This window comes from Oncorhynchus clarkii, chromosome 4 (genome assembly GCF_045791955.1).
Source record: "Oncorhynchus clarkii lewisi isolate Uvic-CL-2024 chromosome 4, UVic_Ocla_1.0, whole genome shotgun sequence".
Lineage (NCBI taxonomy): Eukaryota > Metazoa > Chordata > Actinopteri > Salmoniformes > Salmonidae > Oncorhynchus > Oncorhynchus clarkii.
The window spans coordinates 84,948,697-84,961,963 of NC_092150.1; the positions used below are offsets into that span (position 1 = coordinate 84,948,697).

The 13,267-nt window shown below is 41.1% G+C and overlaps 1 protein-coding gene across 3 annotated transcripts in view; it reads left to right on the forward strand.

Moving 5' to 3' along the window:
• Window positions 1–4,160, forward strand: part of LOC139407387 (B-cell lymphoma/leukemia 11B-like) — a 65,824-nt gene extending 61,664 nt beyond the window's left edge. For all 3 annotated transcript variants that reach the window (XM_071151130.1, XM_071151131.1, XM_071151132.1), the window contains exons 4-5: window positions 1–622; window positions 880–4,160. The exon at window positions 1–622 is cut by the window's left edge and continues 182 nt beyond it. In XM_071151130.1, coding sequence (XP_071007231.1) covers window positions 1–622; window positions 880–1,476 — 1,219 coding nt within the window. In that variant the 3' untranslated portion in view covers window positions 1,477–4,160. The remainder of the gene's footprint in view (window positions 623–879) is intronic.
• Window positions 4,161–13,267: the final 9,107 nt, after the last annotated feature.

A 13,267-nucleotide genomic window follows, 5' to 3' on the forward strand; every position in this document is an offset into this window, starting at 1 on the left:
GTCAGGCTCCATGGGGAGCTCCCCTGAACAGGGGAACAGAGGAGAGGGAGGAGAGGGGGAGGGGAAGAGCAGAGAGGGGGAGGGAAAAATGGGGATGGACAACGAGGAGGAGGAAGAGGAGGAGGAAGAGGAAGAAGAGGAGGATGAAATGGAGGATGAGGAGGAGATGAGGAACGGCCTAAGTAGGCCTGAGTCTAACCTGACCATGGACTCAGAGTTCCACAGGAACATGGAAAACGGGTTGAGGCCTTCCCCAGACGAGAAGCCTCATGGTGGGGATAGAGTGATGGAGAACGGAGGGGTGGGTATCATGCACCCATATAACCACCTGGACAATCACCTGAGACTGGCCCCTTCCAAGCGGACCATGAGTCTGGACAGGGAGAGGCATCCTAATGGAGAGTCGGGAGAAGGAGGAAATGCTGGGAGGGGGGAGATGGAGAGAGAGAGGGACAGAGAGCGAGCGATGGACAGAGCGATGGACAGAGAGAGAGAAAGTGGAAGAGAGGAGAGGCCCTTGATGAACGGAAGGATTAGTGGGTCAGAAGACTCCTTCACTGGTCTGTTCCACCGCCGGCCCACCCCCATCACCTGCCCCAACCCCTCCAACAAGAGAATCAAGGTAAGAACCCCCTTTTAGCTATGCCTTTAACCAGGGATTTTATTCTTGTTTTAGATGACCTGTTGTGTTTTTGTTTTCTTATATTTGTCTTTTACACTAAACTGTTTCCAATACCAAAGTCATACTTTTAGGCTGCTGAAACAAGTACATCATTTTTCATTAGGAAAATGTACCTTATCTAGTTGTATTGTTTTACTGGGTCAGATCTTTAAAATTCAGTATAGATAAACTTGAATTTCAATCTATTTGATGTGAAGGTGGAGAAGGAGTTGGAGCTCCCTCCAGCGCCGACCCTCATCTCCCCAGAGAACATGTACTCCCAGCTCCTGGCGGGCTACGCAGCTTCACGCCACTTCATCAGAGAACCCTTCCTCCACGGCTTCAGTGACACACACCAGTCCCCCTTCGCCACCTCCTCAGAGCACTCCTCCTCCGAGACGGGTTCCCTCCGCTTTTCCACCCCTCCTGGGGAGTTCCTGGAGGGCAGCTCCACCCCTCACCTCCTGCGGGGTCCCGGACCGGGTCGACCCCCTAGTAAGGAGAGCCGACGGAGCGACACCTGTGAGTACTGCGGGAAGATATTCAAGAACTGCAGCAACCTGACGGTGCACCGACGTAGCCACACGGGAGAGAGGCCCTACAAGTGTGACCTGTGCAGCTACGCCTGCGCACAGAGCTCCAAGCTAACTCGCCACATGAAGACCCACGGGCAGTTTGGGAAGGAGGTGTACCGCTGTGACATCTGCCACATGCCCTTCAGCGTCTACAGCACCCTGGAGAAACACATGAAGAAGTGGCACGGGGAACACTTGATGACCAGCGACGTCAAACTGGAGGAGGCTGAGAGAGGCTAGGTTACGCTAGGCTAAAACTTAAGGCTACAGGCTAGGCTAGGCTAACACAACAGACTCCTTCTGAATGAACACTTACAGGACTTCAACACGGGGTTTGGCTGGATAATCTTTCTCCTCTTGAATATTTTGGGACAATTTGATGTATGTTATTCTGTTTTTGTTGGTTGTATTTGTCACAGAAACTGCCACCTGAGAAGCATAAACAAAGGGAAACATGGAATGGGGGATTGTTCTAGAAACGCTTTGTTTCCCGCCAACTATTGATCTATCTGAGGATTTTATCATTTAGGAATCCCTGGAGCTTTAATACTGTGCAATAATGTCTGTATTTATTGGAGTTTTGTAAAGATGTTGGGCATGCGCAGTAAAACAAAATCCATAACTGGAAACAGGTCACACTTGATTAGAAATATGATTTGAATTGTTAACTGACTAAATTAATGCGAAGAGGTCAACTGCTAAAAATTATGATAGCAATTATTTATTTTTAAACTGTCTCATTGTTACCCTTTTAGGTCAACAGTTGACTACAATCCATCTGCTTGTATGTGACATAGAGCACTGAATGTCAATATGACAATAAAATATTAATTATCATTTTAGAATTTAAAAAAATCCAAAATGTTGTTATTTTAAAAATCTGAAGAGGTTACAGACTTTTTATAGAGATTTTTTATAGATATCAGCATGTGTTTTACAATGTCTAAATGCAATTATCATAATGATGTAATCCAGCCGTATGTTCCCAATATGAGCAGGGATGTAAATAGCGGTTGCACACATTCCTTAGATGCAGGATTAAATCGCCATAGGATATTTAACATACGTCAGCTAATTTGCTGTAGTAACTGTGGAAAGGAGAACAGTTATACGTTTATTTGTGGATGTTTTGGGAGGCCCTTTTTTTTACTCTTCAAACATCCTCTAAATATTTGTTTTTCTTTGATCTATGATACCAGCCCTGTATTTTACATCCAGAATGGCCACTATAAACCAATCAAAAGACTAGCTGCTTGAGTTGTCTACGTACTGAATGATATAGCTACCTTTTTTTTAAACTCATTTTACCAGATTATTGCAATACAGGTCCTCTCAATAGTGCTTCCTTCCTATGGTCATACTGTTTACATTTGAACAACATAGTGGCAAGGTCGTTACTCCCTCTTGACACTTGCTGAAGCTTAATCAAAGGCAATTAGTGAAGTTAAACTTTGAAACATTCTACATCGTACAGTACATTCCACTTCTAGAATCCTTCCATTGTTCCGTCTGGGGGATTCTAGAACAGTAATGTTCCGTTTGACCTGGGTGAGTTCTTATCCCCTCAGGATTCAGTAAAACCAGTATCAAAATGTATTTCATATCAATGCCTGTGTTTCTCCACTGTGTGCTCTAAGCCACAATCTGCCTGCCTGCTTTCACAGTTCACTAACTCAACACTCATGTATTAGTAGAGCAGCTGTGAAAGGAAAAGGTAGAGGTTGTTAAGGTTGCTTCTCAAAGTGATATGGGGGTTTAACGCCCAATAACAGATTTACAATTTGGGATTTTCAGCTGTGAGGAATGAGGATGTCTCATCCTGGGAACAGTCTAAAAAAAGGCTTTTGAGTTACATTGAATTATGTTAATAATGTCCAGCACAGCTGTTAGGATGGTGGCCACACGACCTTGAGATCTGATTGGATCATTCTTGAGGTAGAACATGGAAGACTGAAATAGAGAAGAGAGAGAGGGAGAGAGAGATGGAAAGAAAGAAAGAGAGAAATAGAGGGAATGAGAGAGAGAGAGAGATCCGCGCAAGGATGAAAGTAATTCAAACAAAATGTAAGGCATATGAAAAGTGTTTTTAACCCCAAATGCATATCTGCTTGTCAAATCTAATACCAGTGACATCAGAGAGAGAGAAAGGACCAATATTAGGGAAGATTTAGGCCACATCAATCAGAATAATGTTTACAGTGTTTGAAGTACGTTAATGATGAAATCCTCTGTGTTTTAAAAATAACAAAGTATTCTTTTCTTCAATGTTTTGAATGCCATAGCGAGCAGTTTTCTATGATTATCATGGTGGAGGGATTTTAAAATAGATTCTTATGGCTAGTTATAAGTATAATTTCTTGCTCGCTGTATAACAATACCCAGTGTATTTGTAATATTGATAAATGATGTAGCATTTTGTTTTTTTTAAGTGGTGCCAACATTCTGTTATAACCTATTTTCACAGTCTGAATCCGATTGTGAGTCTATTCAAACGGTGTTGATTTTTGTCGATGTTTAAAATAGTTTTTTGTTTTGTTGGTAAAGCTATCCTAAAATGTATATTAAAAATTACAATAACAAACATTTGAAAATGTTTTGAAATCATCCAGAACATCAGAGGAATTTTGAGACTGGGATTTTACAATGGGTTCTGGGAGAAATGCTTTTCATAAAATGTATATTAGGAGACATTCCTGGTTGGTAGAAGTTCTTGTGATGGCACTTCACATGACATTTTAACACATTTTCAACTTTCACGACTTTTGCTCTTTGTAAAAAAAATATTTTTCTTGTTTTTTTGATGGACTGCATTATTGTTTCAAAGCAGCAGTAACGTTACAAATCAGCTGTCTTAAATATATATGTATTTTTGTAATGTGCTGAAAAGAAAGTCACCAAGTCCAATAAAAGTTTCATTTGCCCTATCTGACATTTTATTAACATGACTGATCACCATTACTGCTGACATTATCGCATCTTACATTACCAACATTACTAAAAATGCGTAAAAAAAAACATAGTTGATAACTAAGGCGAGCTCACTTTAACTTAATTCAGTAAACATAATTGGGCCAGTAAACGAAAGGTTGCTGGATCGAATCGCCGAGCTGACAAGGTAAAAATCTGTCGTTCTGTTTCCCGGGAGACGAAGACGTGGATGTCGATTACGGCAGTTAAATACACTTCGGTTGAATCCCATCCAGTTGACCAACTGACTAGGTATCCCCCCCCCCCCCTTTCCTTAATATCACTCACAGTGTTTCCTCTATGGGGTATAGTTCATATTTATATGGTAATGTTCACAAACACTACCATCATCCATGTAGAGCCATGCCTCTCCTCCTCCTTTACTCTTAAACGCATACAGAATGGCATTCACCTGACACCTTTCAGCCTATGAGCATGGCACAATAATATTTCTTCCTGAATAACCTCATATCTATATTAATGTAAGGATATAATTTAATGTATTAATGTATTATTATATGTAGTAGAAAGCGATGGGTTAGGAGAAGCCTACATAACCAACCCATAAAGTAACATTGAACATCCATATATGGCCAGCTATGTAACCTTTAACATTGATTTATCCTGCAATAGACGTTGTTCAATTGGTAACGCACATGTTTACCTTCTTCTAACGCCTCTTAAGGGTTAAAGTCATCTAAAAGTAACTGAATGTAATCAGATTATGTTACTGAGTTTGGGTAATCCAAAAGTTACGTTACTGATTACAATTTTGGACAGGTAACTAGTAACTAACAGATTACATTTAGAAAGTAACCATGACTAGAACTTTACATGACCCCTAGTGAGCCCTTTGTGTTGCCTCACTTCCTGATATCCTGAAATTACATGGAAGGTTTTATTAGCCAGGCAGGTGGGGCCTTTCACTGAAGACAATGATGGAGGGGGAGAGGGGAGAGGAAGAGAGGAAGAGAGGGGGAGAGGAAGAGAGGGGGAGAGGGGAAGGGAGGAGGAGAGGGGGAGAGGGGGAGAGGGAAGAGGAAGAGAGGGGGAGAGGGGAAGGGAGGAGGAGAGGGGGAGAGGGGAGAGGAAGAGAGGGGGATATGGGGAGAGGAAGAGAGGAGGAGAGGAGGAGAGGAAGAGAAGAAGAGAGGAAGAGAGGGGGAGAGGGGGAGAGGGGGTGAGGAAGAGAGTAAGAGACGGGGGGAGAAAGAAAGGGGGAGAGGGGAGAGGGGGAGAGGAATAGAGGAAGAGAGGGGGAGAGGAAGAGGGGGGGAAAGGGGAGAGGAAGAGAGGAAGAGAGGGGAGAGGGGGAGAGGAAGAGAGGGGGAGAGGAGGAGAGGACGAACACTTGAGGAACTACTCTACTCTGACACAATCACTGAGCCCTCCACTTGAAGAAGGGAAGACTAATAAGGTGGCACCAGGAAATTCTTGGATGACAAGGAGGGTGCAGTCAGGAGTTTAATATTGTAGAATGATGTGATGAATAGAGCCATGACTCTGAAGTCTACATGATATGGGACTACGTGTTTATAATGAGGCAATCCTAACTTCCATGTTTCCCCTGATTTTTCACTCAGTCATTCATTGGGAGACTAAGAATACATGTCACTGGCAATTAGGATTCACCCCAATAACAGGGTTATCTTGGGGCTCGAGTCAATCCGTAGAGCTGAAGAGCTATGCTACAGCGCGATAGAAATTCAAAGGCAATGTTCCCGCGGTAAATGCAGCACATGCAATAGGAAATTACCTTTAAATAGGAAATTACCTTTAAATAGGAAATTACCTTTAAATGTAACTTTCTGAAGATGAATCAAAATCAAATATATCTACCAGTAAATAATATTAATCTGCAGTCTATCTTTAAACGGTGGAAGTGGAAAGGGCTAGAAATACACATTGGCTCCATATAACAGAAGCGCTCAGCTCTCCGTCTGATTAGGCACCTTGCTGTGAAGATCTATATAACAGCTAAAGATCTGCTTTAAATGAACCATGTGGCAAATATAGAGCCCAGAAAACACACATTAAGATATTGACCATGAACAGCCAGATTACAAAGACAAGGCATTGTGTAGAAGGAAGCCGTCAGCCCATAAAATGCATAGATAACATCTCCAATGTCTATAACACTTCAGAGAATCTTGTTCACAGAATAATGTTTTTATTCTTAACAGTACAGTAGATCTACCCAAAGTGAAACAGATTCATTGATTTTGAGGCCACAAGTTATACTTTAGCTATAGTAGCTGAATCTTTATGAGTACTTGTAAAGTATTGATAAAATGTCTGTTGAAGTAAACTGCTGTACAATATGATCTTGTTGCCATCTGATGCACATGATGCACAGGTCATAATTCAGCACTATAGAGCTCTCCCTGTCCTCTGCCGTGCCTTGATGGTAATACTGTTGATGATATCTGGAAATGTGCATGTACACCCTGGCACATCTACTGTTGCTAGCCCCAATTCTGACTTGTGCTCTGATATCTGCTTCACTGATTTCTGCTCCCTTAAAAGCCTGGGTTTCCTGCACGTTAACACTAGAAGCTTATTACCTAAAATGGATCCATTGAAAGTACACAACTCCAAACCAGATGTGTTGGTCAGTACTGAGACGTGGTTAAGGAAGAGTGTTTTGAATACTGATGCTAACTTTTCTGGTTACAATCTTTTTTCACAAGACAGATCTTCCAAAGGCGGGGTTGTGGCAATCTTTACCAAGGATCACCTTCAGTGCTCGGTTGTCTCCACCAAGTCTGTCCCCAAACAATTTGATTTGCTGGTTTTAAGCATTAAACTTTAAACTTTAAATAGCTCTTTGTTGACTGGTGCTATCATCCTCCGTCAGCACCGGCCTGTACCCTACCTGCACTAAGCTCTCTCCTTGCCCTTTACACTAAATCTGAATTTGTACTGCTAGGTGACCTAAACTGGGACATACTTAAACCACCTGTCCAAATCCTAAAGCAATGGGACTCCCTAAATCTTTCTCAGATTATTAACAATCTCACAAGGTATGATTACAAACACCCACAAAAGGCTACTCTCCTTGATGTTATCTTCACAAATAATCCTGATAGGTATCAGTCTGGTGTTTTCTGTAATGACCTTAGTGATCACTGTTTTACAGCCTGTGTTCTTAATGGCTGCTCAGTGAAACAACCTGTCCCGATTTGTCATAGACACTTGCTAAAACACTTTAATGAGCAAGCCTTCCTTCATGAACTGGCCTCTACAAAATGGTATAGAATCAGCTTGATCCCCTCTGACGAAGACGCTTGGACCTTCTTTTTGGATATTTTCAGTGGGATTGTTAACAAACACGCCCCCATAAAGAAAATGAGAATTAAAAACAGGTTCAGCCCCTGGTTCGACCGTCATCTGGCAGAGTTATTCCACCTCAAGAATTCCATTTGGCGAAAGGCTCGGCACATGCATACTCAGGCTGACTGGCTCTCGTTCAGGCAAAAGGTAAATAAGTGCACTCAGGCTATCCGGAAGGCCCACGTTAGTTACTTTAAGGAGCAGTTCTCTTTCTGTGGGTTTAATCCCAAGAAGTTCTGGAAAACAGTTAAAGACCAGCTGCCCATGTCCCTAAATGTTGATGATGTGGTTGTTACTGACAAGAAGCACATGGCTGAACTCTTTAATCACCACTTCATTAAGGCAGGATTCCTATTTGACTCAGCCATGCCTCCTTGCCCATCCAACATTTCCTCATCTCCCACTCCTAATGCAACTATCCCCGATGCTTCTTCCTCTTTTTCCACTGCCCCGCTGCAAATTTTCTCCCTGCAGGCAGTCACTGAATCCGAGGTGCTGAAGGAGCTCCTTAAACTCGACCCCCAAAAAAACATCTGGATCAGATGGTTTAGACCCTTTCTTCTTTAAGGTTGTTGCCAAGCCTGTCTCTGACCTTTTTGACCTGTCTCTCCTTTCTGGGGAGGTTCCCATTGCTTGCATTGGAAGGCAGCCACGGTTCATCCTTTATTTAAAGGGGGAGATAGAACTGATCCTAACTACTATAGGCCTATTTCTATTTTGCCCTGTTTATCAAAAGTGTTGAAAAACGTGTCAATAATCAACTGACTGGCTTTCTTGATGTCTATAGTATTCTCTCTGGTATGCAATCTGGTTTCCGCTCATGTTATGGATGTGCAGCCTTAAAGGTCCTTAATGATGTCACCATTGCCCTTGATTCTAAGCAATATTGTGCTGCTCTTTTTATTGACTTGGCCAAAGCTTTTGATATGGTAGACCATTCCATTATTTTGGGCTGGCTAAGGAGTACTGGTCTCTCTGAGGGGTCTTTGGGCTGTTTTGCTAACTATTTCTCTCAAAGAGTGCAGTGTATTAAGTCAGAAAATCGATCCTATCGATCCTAAGCCCCAAACTCTTCTCAATTTACATCAACAACATAGCTCAGGCAGTAGGAAGCTCTATCATCCATTTATATGCAGATGACAGTCTTATACTCAGCTGGCCCCTCCCCAGATTTTGTGTTAAAGGCTCTACAACAAAGCTTTCTTAGTGTCCAACAAGCTTTCTCTACCCCTAACCTTGTTCTGAACACCTCCAAAACAAAGAGCATGTGGTTTGGTAAGAAGAATGCCTCTTTCCCCACCGGTGTGATTACTATCTCAGAGGGTTTAGAGCTTGAGGTAGTCACCTCATACAAGTACTTGGGAGTACGGCTAGACAGTGTGCTGTCCTTCTCTCAGCACATATCACAGTTGCAGGCTAAAGTTAAATCTAGACTTGAGTTTCCTCTATCGTAATTGCTCCTCTTTCACGCCAGCTGCCAAACTAACCCTGATTCAGATGTCCATACTACCCATGCTAGATTTTGGAGAAAAGATGCTCTCGAGCGGCGAGATGTTCTTTACCATTCGGCCATCAGATTTGCCACCAATACTCCTTATAGGACACATCACTGCACACTATACTCCTCTGTAAACTGGTCATCTCTGTATACCCGTCGCAAGACCCACTGGTTGATGCTTATTTATAAAACCCTCTTAGGCCTCACTCCCCCTATCTGAGATATCTACTTCAGTCCTCATTCACCACATACAACATCCGTTCTGCCAGTAAACACCTGTTCTGCCAGTAAACACCTGTTCTGCCAGTAAACACCTGTTCTGCCAGTAAACACCTGTTCTGCCAGTAAACACCTGTTCTGCCACTCAAAATGGACAGTTTTATCTCAATCTCTTCATTCAAAGTCTTACTGACAGTACTTCACTCTTACTGACAGTTGTGGCTGCTTTGTGTGATGTATTGTTGTCTCTACCTTCTTGCCCTTTGTGCTGTTGTCTGTGCCCAATATAATTTGTACAATGTTTATGCTGCTACCATGTTGTGTTGCTACCATGTGGTTGTTATGTTGTGTTGCTGCCTTGCTATGCTGTCGTCTTAGGTCTCTCTTTATGTTGTGGTGTCTCTCTTGTTGTGATGTGTGTTTTGTCCTATATTTATATTGTATTTATTTATTTTTTTAATCCCAAACCCCCGTCCCCGCAGGAGGCCTTTTGCCTTTCAGTAGGCCTTCATTGTAAATAAATAATTTGTTCTTAATTGACTGACTTGCCTAGTTAAATAAAGGTAAAATAAATAAACAAAAGCCTCATATATGGGCTTAAAGGAAATGTTTTCCAACCTATTAGTACCTTGTCAAAGGAGTCCGACTCAGGTGAACTGATGTCTGAGTGAGGGGGAATAATTCCAGGGAAGTCCAATAAATTCCCTGCTTTTCCAGAAATCCTGGTTGGAGGGATGCAGATGTCCTGCTTATTCTCCTCTGATAATGGAAATCCTTCAACCGGGATTTGGGGGAAAACAAGGGGATTTCTTGAACGTTCCCAGAGTTTTGCAACCATATGTCTGAGTAATTTTCCAAATTTGAAACACAGCGACTACAATCATTCCTTTAATATCAGTAAGGTCAGTATGTCGTAATGGCAGTATATCAGTAATGTCAGTATATCAGTAATGTCAGTATATCAGTAATGTCAGTATATCAGTAATGTCAGTATATCAGTAATGTCAGTATGTCAGTAATGTCAGTAATGTCAGTATGTCAGTATGTCAGTGTGTCAGAAATGTCAGTATGTCAGTAATGTCAGTAATGTCAGTATGTCAGTAATGTCAGTATGTCAACCATAGTTTTGCAACCATATGTCTGAGTAATTTTCCAAATATGAAACACAGCGACTACAATCATTCCTTTAATGTCAGTAAGGTCAGTATGTCAACCATAGTTTTGCAACCATATGTCTGAGTAATTTTCCAAATATGAAACACAGCGACTACAATCATTCCTTTAATGTCAGTAAGGTCAGTATGTCAACCATAGTTTTGCAACCATATGTCTGAGTAATTTTCCAAATATGAAACACAGCGACTACAATCATTCCTTTAATGTCAGTAAGGTCAGTATGTCGTAATGGCAGTATATCAGTAATGTCAGTATATCAGTAATGTCAGTATGTCAGTAATGTCAGTAATGTCAGTATGTCAGTATGTCAGTGTGTCAGTAATGTCAGTATGTCAGTTATGCCAGTGTGTCAGTAATGTCAGTATGTCAGTAATGTCAGTATGTCAACCATAGTTTTGCAACCATATGTCTGAGTAATTTTCCAAATTTGAAACACAGCGACTACAATCATTCCTTTAATGTCAGTAAGGTCAGTATGTCGTAATGGCAGTATATCAGTAATGTCAGTATATCAGTAATGTCAGTATATCAGTAATGTCAGTACTGTCAGTATATCAGTAATGTCAGTAATGTCAGTAATGTCAGTAATGTCAGTATGTCAGTAATGTCAGTAATGTCAGTATGTCAGTAATGTCAGTAATGCCAGTATGTCAGTATGTCAGTATGTCAGTAATGTCAGTAATGTCAGTATGTCAGTAATGTCAGTAATGTCAGTAATGTCAGTATGTCAGTAATGTCAGTAATGTCAGTACTGTCAGTATGTCATTAATGTCAGTAATGTCAGTAATGTCAGTATGTCAGTAATGTTAGTAATGTCAGTAATGTCAGTAATGTCAGTATGTCAGTAATGTCAGTATGTCAGTATGTCAGTAATGTTAGTAATGTCAGTATGTCAGTAATGTCAGTATGTCAGTATGTCAGTATGTCAGTAATGTCAGTATGTCAGTATGTCAGTAATGTTAGTAATGTCAGTAATGTCAGTATGTCAGCATGTCAGTAATGTCAGTAATGTCAGTATGTCAGTATGTCAGTAATGTCAGTATGTCAGTATGTCAGTAATGTCAGTATGTCAGTAATGTCAGTAATGTCAGTATGTCAGTATGTCAGTGTGTCAGTAATGTCAGTAATGTCAGTAATGTCAGTGTGTCAGTAATGTCAGTAATGTCAGTATGTCATTAATGTCAGTATGTCAGTATGTCAGTAATGTCAGTAATGTCAGTATATCAGTAATGTCAGTAATGTCAGTATGTCAGTAATGTCAGTATGTCAGTATGTCAGTTGTCAGTAATGTCAGTAATGTCAGTATGTCAGTATGTCAGTAATGTTAGTAATGTCAGTATGTCAGTATGTCAGTATGTCAGTATGTCAGTATGTCAGTAATGTCAGTATATCAGTATGTCAGTAATGTCAGTAATGTCAGTATGTCAGTATGTCAGTGTGTCAGTAATGTCAGTATGTCAGTTATGTCAGTGTGTCAGTAATGTCAGTATGTCAGTAATGTCAGTATGTCAGTATGTCAGTAATGTCAGTATGTCAGTATATCAGTATGTCAGTAATGTCGGTATGTCGGTATGTCAGTATGTCAGTATGTCAGTAATGTCGGTATGTCAGTATGTCAGTATGTCAGTAATGTCAGTATGTCAGTATGTCAGTTATGTCAGTATGTCAGTATGTCAGTAATGTCAGTAATGTCAGTATGTCAGTTATGTCAGTATGTCAGTATGTCAGTAATGTCAGTATGTCAGTAATGTCAGTATGTCAGTATGTCGGTATGTCGGTATGTCAGTAATGTCAATATGTCAGTATGTCAGTATGTCAGTAATGTCAGTATGTCAGTAATGTCGGTATGTCGGTATGTCGGTATGTCAGTAATGTCAGTAATGTCAGTATGTCAGTATGTCAGTAATGTCAGTACGTCAGTATGTCAGTAATGTCAGTATGTCAGTATGTCAGTATGTCAGTTATGTCAGTATGTCAGTAATGTCAGTAATGTCAGTAATGTCAGTACGTCAGTAATGTCAGTATGTCAGTATGTCAGTATGTCAGTATGTCAGTATGTCAGTTATGTCAGTATGTCAGTAATGTCAGTAATGTCAGTAATGTCAGTACGTCAGTAATGTCAGTATGTCAGTATGTCAGTTATGTCAGTATGTCAGTAATGTCAGTAATGTCAGCAATGTCAGTACGTCAGTAATGTCAGTATGTCAGTAATGTCAGTATGTCAGTATGTCAGTATGTCAGTAATGTCAGTATGTCAATACGTCAGTAATGTCAGTAATGTCAGTATGTCAGCACGTCAGTAATGTCAGTATGTCAGTAATGTCAGTATGTCAGTATGTCAGTATGTCAGTATGTCAGTAATGTCAGTATGTCAGTACGTCAGTAATGTCAGTAATGTCAGTATGCTTCAGATCTGGAAAAAACATATAATTATCCAACGCTCATGCGCACCCACACACATTAAAAAACAAAAAGTCGAGACATAAAATTCCATCATCGTGCTCAATCGCTTAACTGCATATTCCCCCCTTCACCTCCCTCCCCTCCCTCCCATTCCCAGGATCTGTATGAACTAGTGTCCAGGCTCCAAGCAGCTCTTCCACCCCGAGACATCTCATCACATCGCTAACAGCTCCTATTGCCTTGTGATTAACACACCATAAAATAATGTGATGGCTTCAAGAAAAAGTGGGAGAGGCAGGCTGCTCAGCCAGGCCCAGTGGAAGAGGGCTGATGGTAGGATGGGAAGGTGAATAGTGTCTATAGTCTATAATTAAACCAGTCTGCACTTGATGAAAGCAGATCACACTGGCAGGCCACAGCCTTCACAGCTATTTT